At 50.6% G+C, this 13,704-nt stretch overlaps 1 protein-coding gene and 1 long non-coding RNA gene across 11 annotated transcripts in view; one reads left to right on the forward strand and one right to left on the reverse strand.

The window, feature by feature from the left end:
* LOC140626361 (uncharacterized) overlaps positions 1-13,704 on the reverse strand; it is a 143,623-nt gene that overhangs the window by 78,133 nt on the left and 51,786 nt on the right. The window lies entirely within an intron of this gene.
* The window catches only part of CDH5 (cadherin 5), a 33,909-nt gene that overhangs the window by 6,788 nt on the left and 13,417 nt on the right, over positions 1-13,704 (forward strand). The window contains exons 2-5 of the mRNA XM_072814037.1: positions 5,312-5,522; positions 10,392-10,680; positions 11,727-11,843; positions 12,775-12,939. Of these exons, the coding sequence (XP_072670138.1) occupies positions 5,331-5,522; positions 10,392-10,680; positions 11,727-11,843; positions 12,775-12,939 (763 nt within the window). The 5' untranslated portion in view covers positions 5,312-5,330. The remainder of the gene's footprint in view (positions 1-5,311; positions 5,523-10,391; positions 10,681-11,726; positions 11,844-12,774; positions 12,940-13,704) is intronic.

Raw genomic sequence — 13,704 nt, forward strand, 5'->3', positions numbered from 1 at the left:
GCCTGCCTTTGGCCCAAGGTGCGATCCTGGAGTCCCGGGATCGAGTCCCGCGTCAGGCTCCCGGCATGGAGCCTGCTTCTCCCTCCTCCTGTGTCTCTGCCTCTCTCTCTCTCTCTCATAAATAAATAAATCTTTAAAAAAAAAAAAAAAAAAAGAAGAAGGGAAGAGCTAAAGTAAGCCTGACCCACACCTCCAGAGGTGCGGCCAAGCGCAAGCCTGCCTCCAGCTGTGGGCACAGCAAATCCCTCGGGCCGACTTTCTCTCTATCAGCAGTAGGAGGAGAAACGACTGTCTGACAAAACCCTTCCTCTTGGCCCCCATTTTGGAGGCCAAATTTCAAACACAAATAGTAAAAGACCCAAATAAATGTAACTTTTCAGATGGAAAAGTCCCTCAGGCTCCTCTGGGTTTGGGTGTGGGAGGAGCCCAGGATTCAGAAAAAGATCTGCATGAGGGTTCTAGACCCACCACCCATGAGTTGTTTGTCTCTGTGCCTCAGTTTCTTCCTCTGGGAAATGGGGCAAGTAATTCCTCCAGCCTGGAGTAATATGAAAACCAAATGAGACAGCATCTGTGAAAGCCAAACACGGAGGGTAGTTGTTTATTATCTTTACATGCGAGCGTCACCAAAGAGTCAAAGAGAGAGTAGCATGGTGCGGAAAGCAATATTTGGGGTGAAAGGCAGCCTAAGTTCAAATCCCAGCTCCATCTCTTGCCACCCACTGAGCCAGGATGACTCACTCCACCTGTCTGAGCCTCATCTGCGCAGGGGGATGACTACCTTGCAGTCTACATGGCTTAAATAAGATGCCATGCACCACTGTGGAGGTGCTCGGGGGTGTCAGCCCCACTCCACTGCCCCAGGCAAGAAGGGGCTGGCTTGAGAGGGCACTCTCGGGGCAAGCTTGTGAACAGACATGGGATTATATGATCCTCATCCCTAAAGTCCTGCCACCCAGCGACACACCAGTGACGTGGGGTGACTCGGGGAGCCAGTGCCAACCCTGTGTTGTCAAGGGATTTCTCTCCAGGGGTCACAGCAGGGCCCCCACTGGACAGAGACTAGCATCCAAGGGGATTTTCTGCACGTTCAGAGAACACTGTGTGTGGAGCCAACCAAAACCCACCAAGGGCTGAACGTCCCCTGTGAGCCATGTGGCCAAAGCCTATGACTGGTGGCCTCGCTTTAAGTCCAGTGTGGTTATTCACTTGGATGATGGCAGCTGTCAGCCCTGAGACCACTAGCCCATCCACGCAGGTTCCAGCAGAGAGAAAGCCATGCTCGTGTTCACTGCACCAGACAGGGTTCCGGGGGAAACAGAAGTTACCACCCAGCGGGGTGGGGAATGGGGTCAAAGGCAGGGACTTGAAGGAAATACCACAGAGCCGTGAGCGAGATGAAGCGAATAAATGATCTGTTGAGACAAACAGAAACCAGCAAGAGCGGGAAGCTGGAAGCACCGCAGGGCTGGAGGCACGAGGAGGAGGGACATTTCCAGAACCCAGGAAGGGACAGAAGCCGGGAGGTGCTGCCTAACAGGAGCGTGGGCATGGACAAACTCAGCCGCAGCAGGAGACACACACCAGGGCAGAGAGCACTGTGTTAAGGAGCAACACTGGTAAAGGGAGGACTCAGTGACGTAGAGTCAGTGTCAGAGAGGACGTGCCCACGTTCGGTTTCATTGTTAGCTACTGTTCTTTGCAAATACTTTTGAATTCAGGCCTGAAAACAACCCTGAGAGGTAGATGCTAGTGTTCCCATTGTACAGATGGTGAAACCAAGGCTCTGGGGGGTAAATGTCTCGTGCAAGGTAATGTAGTGACAAAGCAGTGCAGCTGAGGTGCAGTAAAACCAGAGCCCACGCCCATCACCCCGTGCCACCTGAGCCCGAAGAGGAAACACCCATGGGTGACTTGTGGCTGGTCTTGGGGAGCAGGGAAGACACGATGGGGCAAGACAGAACGGTGTTCTCCAGGAAGGAGAGGGAGTTGTGATGTGAGCCTGTGGCAGGGCCTGGGCATCAGTGCTGGGACCAGGCCCAAGCTTGCACTGCAATGGGGGATGCCAGAGAGGCTCTGGATGGCCAGATGGGGGGCCATCCTGGGTTCCTTTTCATCTCTCACCCCATGTCCCCTCCCCAGCAGGTCCTGCTCACTCTACCTCAGAAGCACCCTCCAGGCCCTCCCCTCCTAATCCCTATCTGGGTGACAGTGACCGCCACCCCTGGGTCTCCCCTCTTCCAGCCTTTCTCCTCATTGTAGCTGAGACCTCTGCAAATGAGAACACTTCACTCTCCCATCACCTTAGGGAAATCTCTCTCCCGAAGCTGTCCTACAAGGTCCCTTGCAACCCAACGGTACCCATTTCCAATGGCTGAGCCAACAAACTACCCCAAATGTGGTGACTTCAAACACAATTTATTTCCTTTTTATCTTACGGCTCTGGAATGCTGAGGTCTGACAAGGGTTTCAGTGGGCTAAAAATCAGGGCCGCGTTCCTCTGGAGAGCTAGGGATGAATCTGTTTCTTAGCCTTTTCTGGCTTCCAGAGGCCGCCCACATTTCTTGGCCTGCGGTTACCCATCACACCAATTTCTGTCTCCAATGTCACGTCTCCTTTTTCCTGACTCTGACCCCCTTGCCTTCATCTTTTAAGGATACTGTAAGTGTATTATGCATAACCTGGTCCACATGATCCAGGACCATCCTCCCTATCTCAAGAGCCTTAACTTCATCATATCTGCTAAAAGTTGGTTTGCCATAGAAAGTAACATATTCACAGGTACCAGGGATTTAGACATGGACATCTTTGGGGAGCTGTTACTCCGCCTACCACACTGACCTGGTCACCTCTTCCTGTCTCTCACCCCTTGCTGCTCATTTCCACCTGAGCCCAGGGGGGCTGCTTTGGTTCTTCAAGCACAGTTTTTGTTTTGTTTTGTTTTTTTGTTTTTTGTTTTTTTTTTTTTTTGGCCTCAGGACCTTTACATGTCCTCCCGCCTGGAATGCCCTTCTTTCCCCTGGTGTTCCTAAGACTAACACTCAGATGCTGGTTGAAGTGTCATCTCTCTGAGAGGCCTACCTGACCTCAGCGTCTCAGTCAGCCACCCCCACTCTCTGTTGTACTCCACCAGTTATTGCTAACTGGTGTTTTCCCAATTCACTTATTTTCCAGGTGTTTGCACTACAGTGAGCACTCCCTGGCCTTGCTCACTATTGGACCCCAGTGCCCACTACGGAGCCCACATACAGTGGGCACTCAATACCCATTTGGCTCAGTGCACAGGTTCTCACTCTGTCCTGCCTAAAGGCCTGAAGCCTCTCTCTCCCTGTTTCTCAATCTCACTTATGCTCGTTTTACTTTTTCATTTTTGAGTCACTTCTCACTTGGGAGGAAGAAAGAACCAACACTCAAAGTTCCTTTGTAGGCAAAAAAGGAAATGACGCCCCAGGCCTGAGCCCAGTGGGCTGGGGCAAGGGCATGCCGGCCACCCCCCCTGAGTCAGGACCAGCTTCCTGGCCAGCACGCCCAGCCTCCCCAGGTCTTTGTTCACTGCCTTCCTCCCGCCTAGAATGGTCACCCTATCCACGTCCTACGTCAAGGGACACCGAGCTGCCTACCCCAGTTCCACCATCTCACAAGTAAGGAAACTGAGACCCAGAACCTCTCCCCAGGCAACACACAATTCTGGGGTGTGCTCCAGCACTCTGTCCCACCCAACCCTGGGAGCCCGCTTCCTCCTGGGCCAGCTGCAGGGACTACAGGGTGGGGGCCTCAGATGCTAAGATCAGCAGACCCGGCCGGGCTAGCCCAGCACAGACATCCTGGGCCCTCACTGAGGACAGCCTGGCGCCAGTGGCTCAGAGGAAATGTTACTCGAGTTTACAGACTTCCTGTAATGTAGAGAATCTAGGCTCCCCCTCAGGCCAAGGTGGGGGACAACCGTGGGCGGTGACCTCCCTTCAGCGGCCCATGGTCCTTGTCTCTTTTCAGGCAGGAGCCCTACCTAGTTCCTACTCCCACCCACCTGCCCTCTACCCCCTGAACTAACCCAGGAGCCACAGATCAGAGACACAGGGACGCAGCATGAGTAGATTAATGGGGTCAGGGTTGAGAGGGCACAGTAACAGCCAAAGTCACAGCCTTCATCCACCATAGGGCAGTGGGGGAAAAAAATCCCCCTTTCCTGGAATTCAGGATAAAGCCATGCCCTGATTTCTGGTGACCCAAGATCCTGGCCTAGGCTGATTCCCTGTCCCCAGGGCTGCCTTTTAGGGTCTGCAAGCACCCTGGGCACTGCACTTGATGCCTGGTTTCGTGTTCTTCTGTATCCATCTTGAAATTCTTAATATTTTTTGAACAAAGGGCCCCACACTTCCATTTTGCACTGGGCCCCACAGGTTACGAGCCCAGCCTCTCAATCCCCTGCCCCCTCTCCCCACTACACACAGACTCCTGCTCTTGTGATAGTTCCTAAACTGATCACCAACTGTGAGCTCTGGACCTGGTGAGGGCCTGACCCTCTGGGTTAAGACACTGGGGTTTCCTAAGAACTTTCTGAAGACAGCATCAAAGCAACGCTGCCACAGGGGCTCTCGTGCTGGCCGGGGGGCATGTTTGTTCAGAGGCATCTTTAAGTCCCACCCGCAGCAGCTGTTAGGACAAGAGAGGGCAGAGGGAAAAAACACGAACTTGGTTCAAGTCTGGCTCTGCTGCTCACAGTCTAGGCGATCTCGGGAATGTTAACTAAAGCCCTCTGTTCCTCGGCTTATTGGTCACATGAGGGTTATAATTATATCCACCCCTAGAGTAACTAGGAAAATTAAATGGGATGACATATGTAAAGTGCTGGGAACAGTGTCATGCTTGTAATAAGTACTTGATAAGTGACAGCTGTTGGGGTCAGACACCAAGACTCCATTCCCAGCCCCACCACTGGCTCCAGCGTGAACTTAACCTCTCATGTGTAAAAGGAGGGTTACAGGGGTGCCCACAGCACAGAGCTTAGGGAGCTACCATCAGCATCTCCTTTAGAAAACCTTCCCTACAGCCCTCCTTGGGGCTCCACGGTCGCCTGCGCTCACCACACTAGCACATGTGACACTTCAGTAGGAGGTGTCTCTGTGTCTGCCTTCCTCTCCTAGACCGAAAGCAATTTGGGGGCAGGAACAAGCATCTGGTTCTGCTGGTATCAGCAGCGAGGAAAGGATGGCAGAGTGAACACATAAGGGAAGTGCAGTCATTCCGGGAGCTGCTCACCCCCCGGGGTAGTGACCGCCATGCCCTGGTAGGATCTCCTCTCTCTCCCCAGATTGGTGCCTCTCAGGAAGATGTGGGCGCTTGTGCTGCTGCTCGCCGTGGCAGGCACCTGCCTGGTGGAAGCTGCGGCCAGTTCCAACGCTGCCCCACTGGACCCCCCCGGCGTGCTGCTCACCCACCGGCGCCAGAAGAGAGACTGGATTTGGAACCAGATGCACATCGATGAAGAGAAAAACACCTCGCTACCCCATTATGTGGGCAAGGTAAGGCTCAGGCCTCAGGGCAGGAGCAGCGTCAGCGGCACTTGGCCCATAGTGATGCTGATGGTGGGACAGATGGTGACAAAGACTGACTGTGCCGACTGTAGGTGTGGGGCCCATGGCTGTGAAGGTAACGGTGGTAGAGGTGCTGGTAGTGGTGGCGATGGTGGCGATGACGATGAAGGAAAAGCAGTGGTAGTGACAGTGAAGGGCAGGTGACACCGTAGCAGCTGAGGGTGCGGCCAGCTGGGGCTCTCCCCACCAGCCCGCCTACAGCCAGCCGACCGTGCCCACAGGCTCCTCTGGCTCCCTAGAACGGCTGGGAAATCGAAATGCCTCAGTATGGCCACTCGGAGAGAAAGCTGCTTGACCGGGGTCACACACGGAGACCCGGCCAGGGCCTGAGGAGAGCCTGGCCCTAAGAAAACACGGGGTTCCTGGCTTGCAACACAAACGTGACCTCTGTGTCATAGAGGAAAATGTCGTCAACCCACCTACATCTTTCCCAATGGGATAACTGTGCCGTGAATCAGCCACTGAGAATGGCCAGGCCCGAGGAAAACCTGCAGGATGAATCAGAAGAGTCCGCGGAATCAGGAAGAGTCCGTGGAGGCCACCTGCATTGTGAGCAGCTCTGACACGGAAACCTTTGGAGGGATCTCCTCCTCCAAGGGTCTTCGAGCAGCAGGAATTGCGTCAGGCCTGCCATCATCTGCCAACAGCGTGCGCTTGGCACGTGGCATGCGGCCAGGAGACAGAGAAGCCATATGTGGTCCCCACCCTGGGAAGGAACAGGGTCCCTGGAAGAGGCAAGGATGAGGCCCCAAGGATCACCTCCAGGCTCCCAAAGACGTAATCTGAGGGAAGGAAATCTCTGTTTATCAAGGCCCACAGGCCGGAGCCTTTGTTTACAGACTGGTTGGACAATGGGAGTGACCCTAAGCAGACTTCTGAATCCACAAATATGGGTCAGCATGGCTTTCAGCATTAAGATGTTATGTCCAAATATAGTGATAATTAAAAAAAAGAGAGAGAGAGAGAGAGAGAGCTCCCAGAAACCTGTAGCTTCAGCCTGATTATGAGAAAAATATCAGATAAATTCCAGTAGAGAACCATCCTACAAAATATCTGACCAGTACTCTTCAAAATTGTCAAGGTCATCAAAAGCATTCAAAGTCTGAGAAACTGTCACAGCCAAGAGGAGCCCAAAGAAATGCAAATGATTAGATGTAATGGGATATCCTGAATGGGCTCCTGGAGCAAAACAAAGGCCATGAAGCAAAAACTGAGGGAATCTGTATGAACTATGGCCCCCAGTTACTACAAATGTCACAGTATGGGTCCACTACTGAGAACAAAGGCATCGTACTAACATAACGTCAACATAAAATGTTGATCATCAGGAAAACTGGGAGCAGGATGCCTGAGAACTCTCTGTATTATCTTCCCAATTTTTCTATAAACCTAAAACTGTTCTAAAAAATTAAAAGTTGGAGGGAAGGAGCTTATACTCACATGGAATCTTATGTAGAATTCCAATAAAACAGATCAAAGTGCAACTGGTCCCCATGACTACCCCTGCCCATGTGGGCCCTAACGCACCCCACCCCCAGAACCAAGTCTGGAACTACCATCTAACCCTGAGCAACTCACCGAGTCCCAGACTGTCCCTTCTCCTTGAACCCCTACTATTCTCCCAAGCCACAGGTTACAGAGCTGGGGCATCTGCTTCCTGCCTCCTGACCCACTGTTCGTCATATGTCCAGGCCCCTTGGGACCTCCTCATGAACCCCCCTGGCCCCTGTTCGTCACAGCCCTGCTCCACTCAAGGCAGAGGGTCCTCACTTCCTGTTTCTACTTCCTCACCTTGCAGCCACTTCTCCAAGCTCTGGCATCTGGCTTCCACCCCACCACCCCCCACTCTGATGCTGCTCCCACCGAGGGCTCCAACGTCTGCTCTGCTACTCAGCTTAGGGATGTTTTCCAAACTCACAGGATTTAACCACACCCTTTCTGACACTCCCTCTCCTGTCTTGAGACCCATCTTCCTTTGTTCTTTTCAGACACCTTCACTCAAGGTTCTTGCTCCCTGGACCTTTAAATCCTGCCCTTCCTCAGAGTCTCAACCCTGAGAGCAAGAATAGGGGTCTGGGTTAATTCTATGCTTCCAGCGTGTTGCTTGGCACCTTATTGGAATTCAATTTATGTACTTTTAATTGAATTGCACTGTATTTTTTTTAAAGATTGTATTTATTCACTCATGAGAGACACAGAGAGAGAGAGAGGCAGAGACACAGGCAGAGGGATAAGCAGGCTCCATGCAGGGAGCCCGATCTGGGACTCGATCCTGGGTCTCCAGGATCACGCCCTGAGCCGAAAGCAGGTGCCAAACCGCTGAGCCACCCAAGAACTGTATTTTTTGAACATTCAAACCATCAGGGCACCTGGGTATCTCAGTGGCTCAGTGGCTGAGCGTCCGCCTTTGGCTCAGGGCATGATCCCAGGTTCTGGAATCAAGTTCCACATCAGGCTCCCTGCAAGGAGCCTGCTTCTCCCTCTGCCTGTGTCTCTGCCTCTCTCTCTCTGTATCTCTCATGAATAAATAAATAAAATCTAAAAAAAAAAAAAATCTATGAGAATACTACTTTACATGCATGAAATATGATTCTCCTATGTTCTGAAGGGTCTCTATTTCTAAGATTCTATAAATGAAATGTTCAGCACTTCTTACCTATATCTTTTAACATATGGATCTATCATGGATAATAACAGGTATTTATTGAGAGCCCATGCAAGTTGCTTTACGTACATTAGCTTCCAAATCTTTTCCTAAATCTTGTTCCTTACAGCACTAATAGTATGTGTTACAAAGAAAAAGTGTTCTTACTATAATGGGAAGTCCTGAGCTAAAGCTCATTAGAGTTTTTTCCTACAGGACTGTACATCATAAATCTCCAAGAAGAGAATATTTTGTGTACCATTCCAAAACTAAATTGACCAGGACCGGGGCAGCCCGGGTGGCTCAGCGGTTTAGCGCCGCCTTCAGCCCAGGGCCTGATCCTGGAGACCCAGGATCGAGTCCCACATCGGGCTCCCTGCATGGAGCCTGCTTCTCCTATGTCTCTGCCTCTCTCTCTGTCTCATGAATAAATAAATAATCTTTTAAAAAAATAAATAAATAAATTGACCAGGACCAGCGGTGTGCTGATAAATGCTTGACAAGTGGTTCTCCAGGAGAAAAAAAAAATCCTGATTCCTAGCATTCGCTCATTTCCATTTGTATGTAAATACTTTCACCATGTCTGTTTGAAACTTCCAACTTGATGGCACTGAAGGCAGAGTTGTGAAAAGATATGTCTTAACACAGCATTGTGTGGTATTTCCATCATTCAACACATGGGCATAACCTCAAGAACATAGTAAAATGAGGAATTTTGAGTAGGCTACCCTTGTTTTTCATAGGATTCATTTAACTGATAAGTTTATATAACTGAATTTTTAATAATGGCTATATTTAAAATCAGTTCACAAACATTCCTTAAAATGTAAGTTGGTTCTTGAGAGCCAAGCCAGTGCAAGCCATCTCCAGCTCACTGGAATTTTCGTGTGAAATAGCAAAAAGACACCAGTGTTTCCTGGAATTCACTTTCAGAGGTACCGTTCTGCTCATGAGAGCAGCTCAACACCAAAAATGATATTATCTCCACTTTACAGATGAGGCTACCACAACTCAGAGAGGCTAAGTGACTAGTAAGCAGCAAAATACCCCTTGCCTTCCTTTTTTTTTTTTTATTGTCTTGAGTTAGATTTTTTCTTTTTTTTTTTTTAATTTTTTATTGGTGTTCAATTTACTAACATACAGAATAACCCCCAGTGCCCGTCACCCATTCACTCCCACCCCCCGCCCTCCTCCCCTTCCACCACCCCTAGTTCGTTTCCCAGAGTTAGCAGTCTTTACGTTCTGTCTCCCTTTCTGATATTTCCCACACATTTCTTCTCCCTTCCCTTATATTCCCTTTCACTATTATTTATATTCCCCAAATGAATGAGAACATATAATGTTTGTCCTTCTCCGACTGACTTACTTCACTCAGCATAATACCCTCCAGTTCCATCCACGTTGAAGCAAATGGTGGGTATTTGTCATCTCTAATAGCTGAGGAATATTCCATTGTATACATAAACCACATCTTCTTTATCCATTCATCTTTTGATGGACACCGAGGCTCCTTCCACAGTTTGGCTATCGTGGCCATTGCTGCTATAAACATCGGGGTGCAGGTGTCCCGGCGTTTCACTGCATCTGTATCTTTGGGGTAAATCCCCAATAGTGCAATTGCTGGGTCGTAGGGCAGGTCTATTTTTAACTCTTTGAGGAACCTCCACACAGTTTTCCAGAGTGACTGCACCAGTTCCCATTCCCACCAACAGTGTAAGAGGGTTCCCTTTTCTCCGCATCCCCTCCAACATTTGTTGTTTCCTGCCTTGTTAATTTTACCCCTTGCCTTCCACTGGCGCCAAATATACTCTTTCACTCAAAAATCTTTCTGTAAGCACTTGCAGTGTTCCCAGCGCTGTTCTAGGCAACTAGGGCAGTCACGTTAATGTGTTCCCAGCGAGCTGGCTGGGAACAGTGCGCTAATGACCAGTCAGAGATGTGCATAAAGACTGAAGGTGCCGCATTCAGGATCCCTGGCCAGCACCACAGACGCGTACACACACCCCCGTGCAAACATGTAGGTGTGCCGGATACACGTGTGCATACATGCCGGCGTACCTACATACACCTGAACGCTCACAGAGGGTGTGCACATTCACACACACACAGCCACCCCTGCCCATCCTCAGCTCACGGTTCCTCTTCCTTCCTAGATCAAATCGAGTGTGAACAGCAAGAACGCAAAGTACGTGCTCAAAGGAGAATCTGTGGGCAAGGTGTTCCAGGTCAGTGAGGACACAGGGGACGTGTATGCCTTTGAGAGGCTGGACAGGGAGAAGATCTCTGAGTACCACCTCACAGCCCTAGTGGTAGACAAGGACACCAGGAAGAACCTAGAGTCTCCTTCCAGCTTCACCATCAAAGTTCATGACGTGAATGACAACTGGCCTGTGTTCACGCACCGGCTGTTCAATGCATCTGTGCCAGAGATGTCAGCTGTGGGTATGTGCCCCGTTTGTATCCCACCCCACCCCACCCCCGCTGCTCATCCCCAGCCTGAAGGCACCTCTCCCATCAGCAACTTCACTGCCTGGGGTCAGAATTTAGTGAGTTCAGTGCAGCTGCTATTTTATATGGCTTGAAAGAAACAACGGTCCCTTAAGACTAAACTCTGACCTGGCCCTAGACTGAACCCTGATCCTGATCATGGACTGAGCCCTGATCCTGATCATGGACTGAGTCCTGACCCTAGTCATGGACTGAGCCCTGATCCTGATCATGGACTGAGTCCTGACCCTGATCACAGACTGAGGCTTGATCATCAGAGACACACACCTGTTTCATTACTCTACAGCAAACCCCACCCACTGCTCTGACTCGGAACTGGCATTCCAAGAGCGCAGCCTTTGCACGGAAAGAATACCAACTCTGCTACCACAGTGAGAAGTCATCTCTAGGATCCATACAGGAGTGGAGGGAGCAGAACTACAGCCCTTACCCCAATATGTAGCACCAGCCTGGACCCCAGGCCTCTCAAAGTTACTACTTCTCAATTCCACTCCAGCCTCTAGTAGATACCAGAAAAGGATTCCCTTCCCTACCCCTTGGTCTAAGTTTCCCAGCCAAGAACCTGAGAGATTGTAACAGATCTTGTAGAGTATGGAGATCCTGGAGTTCAAGAGAAACAGAGATGTGATACTCACCTTCCTGTTCTTTTGTTCTCCACCCTCCAGGAGAAGGAAGGGCAGCCCTTCAATCTCCTCTATCTCTCCTCATGACCCTACCCCTCCATGCCCTCTCTCATTTTTGCCACGACTAAAAAACCACCTATTCTCTTTGCCTCATTCAAAGATGACCAGGTTGACCCTCCAGCACTGCCAGCACTCTGCCCCTATGCAGGCTTCTCAGGAAACAAAGCAGTCTTTTTTCCTCCAGGACCTAAGGGAAATGGGTTAAGGGAACAGCCTGGGCCCTATCTATCCTGATCCGGGAATGGGGAAAGGGGCCAGCAGTCACAAGGCAGTAACCCCTGGATTCTCTTTCCTCAGGGACCTCAGTCATCCGCGTGACAGCAGTTGATGCAGATGATCCCACTGTGGCAGACCACGCCTCTGTCATGTACCAGCTCCTGAAGGGAGAAGAATATTTTGCTATTGATAATTCTGGTCTGTGTTACTAACCCTCTGGGGCAGGCGCTGGCTTGGAGCAGGGTAGAGGGGGATACTCTAGATTGCAGAAGCTGAGGCAAGTCAGTCTGACAGGTGTCACCTACCACCCAACCACACCATTCTGTGGAAACGGTTCCTTGATGCACGTTAAGACAGGGTGACTGGTGAGGGCAGAAGGAAGCAGACAGCTGCTGAAATAAGGACTCCAGCCCAGGAAACAAAATCAAGACCTGAGCAGTGACACAAGAAGCAGAAGAGAATGCTGGTCAGCAGCTGTGGGTGTAGAGTCACACAGATCGGGCTTCCAAAAGCAGTTCTGCTACACGCCCCCTCTAAAGACCTTAGGCGAGTCAACTAACCCCTGGGAGCCTTAGTTCCCTCATCCTGAAGATTTGAAAATGTATATTTATTTTGCATGGCAGCTGTGCAGTTTGAATTGAATAACGTATAGAGAATATGTGGCCCATAGCACGTATCCACTCAGTGTAACTTTAAAAACTGTAAGGACTGAGTTTGGGAAGTAAGACAAAAGTCCAGGCGGTCAGGCCTGGGGCACACTGTCTTTCGGAAGGATGGCAAGTACACAGCTCAGATACCACCACAACCGATGACGTGCCAAGGCAGGTATCACTACTCCATCATAGCACTCTTTCCACACTAAGCCTAGCCGTGGCCTCACACTCTTTCTCAACACCATGCTCCAGGCAGCTGGGACCAATATCGGACCACACCGTTTGTGCAGCTTCAGTCTAGCAGAGCAGAGTGTGAAGGCAGGAGGTGGTTGGCCAGCGGTTCTCAACCTTGGCTGCATAGTGGAATCACCTGGGGAGCTTTTAAGTCACGGGGTGCTCTCTGGATAAGGCTTGGGCACCAGTGTTTTCTTAAAGCCCTCCAAGTAACGTGGCTCCTGCTGGGACACTTTTTGCAGGCCTCATTTTCACGACAACCAAAAACTTGGACCGAGAGACACAAGCCAAGTATGAGATCGTGGTGGAAGCACGAGATGCCCAGGGCCTCCGTGGGGAGTCAGGCACAGCCACAGTACTGGTCAACCTGCAGGACATCAATGACAATTTCCCCACCTTCACCCAGAGTGAGCTCTACCCCAGGGCCTTGGGTGGCGGGGGTGTGGGGGTGGTGATAATCCAAACTCAGTGACCTGGGGAATCCTGTGAAGAAGCCCAGAGCCCTCTCTCTCTCCCTTGACCCCAAGGTGGGCCTCAGGCCCAGTAAAGTCATTTTGGTGCAGAAAGAGGTTCCTCCCCATCCCTGCACACATTCCTAAGGCTGTCCAAATGCCACCTGCCACAGTGACCTCACGGGCCACAGGGAAATCACACTCCCTGCTGTTCCACTATCAGATAGGAACAGTTTCACCCAGTTTCTATGGGCTAGGAAAAATCCAAGCCCTAGCTAGAAAATCCCCATAAGCTGGTGGGCAGGAGTATGGCAAATTTCCATATCCAGAGCCAAGTCTGGGCCTGGAGCCCACCCACACTGATTGTCTCCCCTCAAAAAATGTCTGATAAGAGATTTTCCCCTGCCTGGGTTAGAGCTGGGGAGGAAAGTCAGACAGTTCATCACTTATACCCTCCAATGCTGAGGTGTAACAGAGGCTTGGCCATCCCAAGGATAGCCTGAAGTGGCCTCACTGTACAGGACAGAAGCTCCCTAAGGGTAGGACTTGTCTCTCTTGTCAAATGACAGGTCCCCTAGCAAAGTACCTAGCATACAGTAGGTGCTCAATTACTATCTGTTAAATGGATGGATGGATGGAAGGATAGATAGAGCAGAACCTCTTTGCCTTGGGACCCCGAATTCCATTGGTAGTATTACTATTATCATTATTATTATTTTA

The sequence above is a fragment of the Canis lupus genome, chromosome 3 (assembly GCF_048164855.1).
Source record: "Canis lupus baileyi chromosome 3, mCanLup2.hap1, whole genome shotgun sequence".
Classification (NCBI taxonomy): domain Eukaryota; kingdom Metazoa; phylum Chordata; class Mammalia; order Carnivora; family Canidae; genus Canis; species Canis lupus.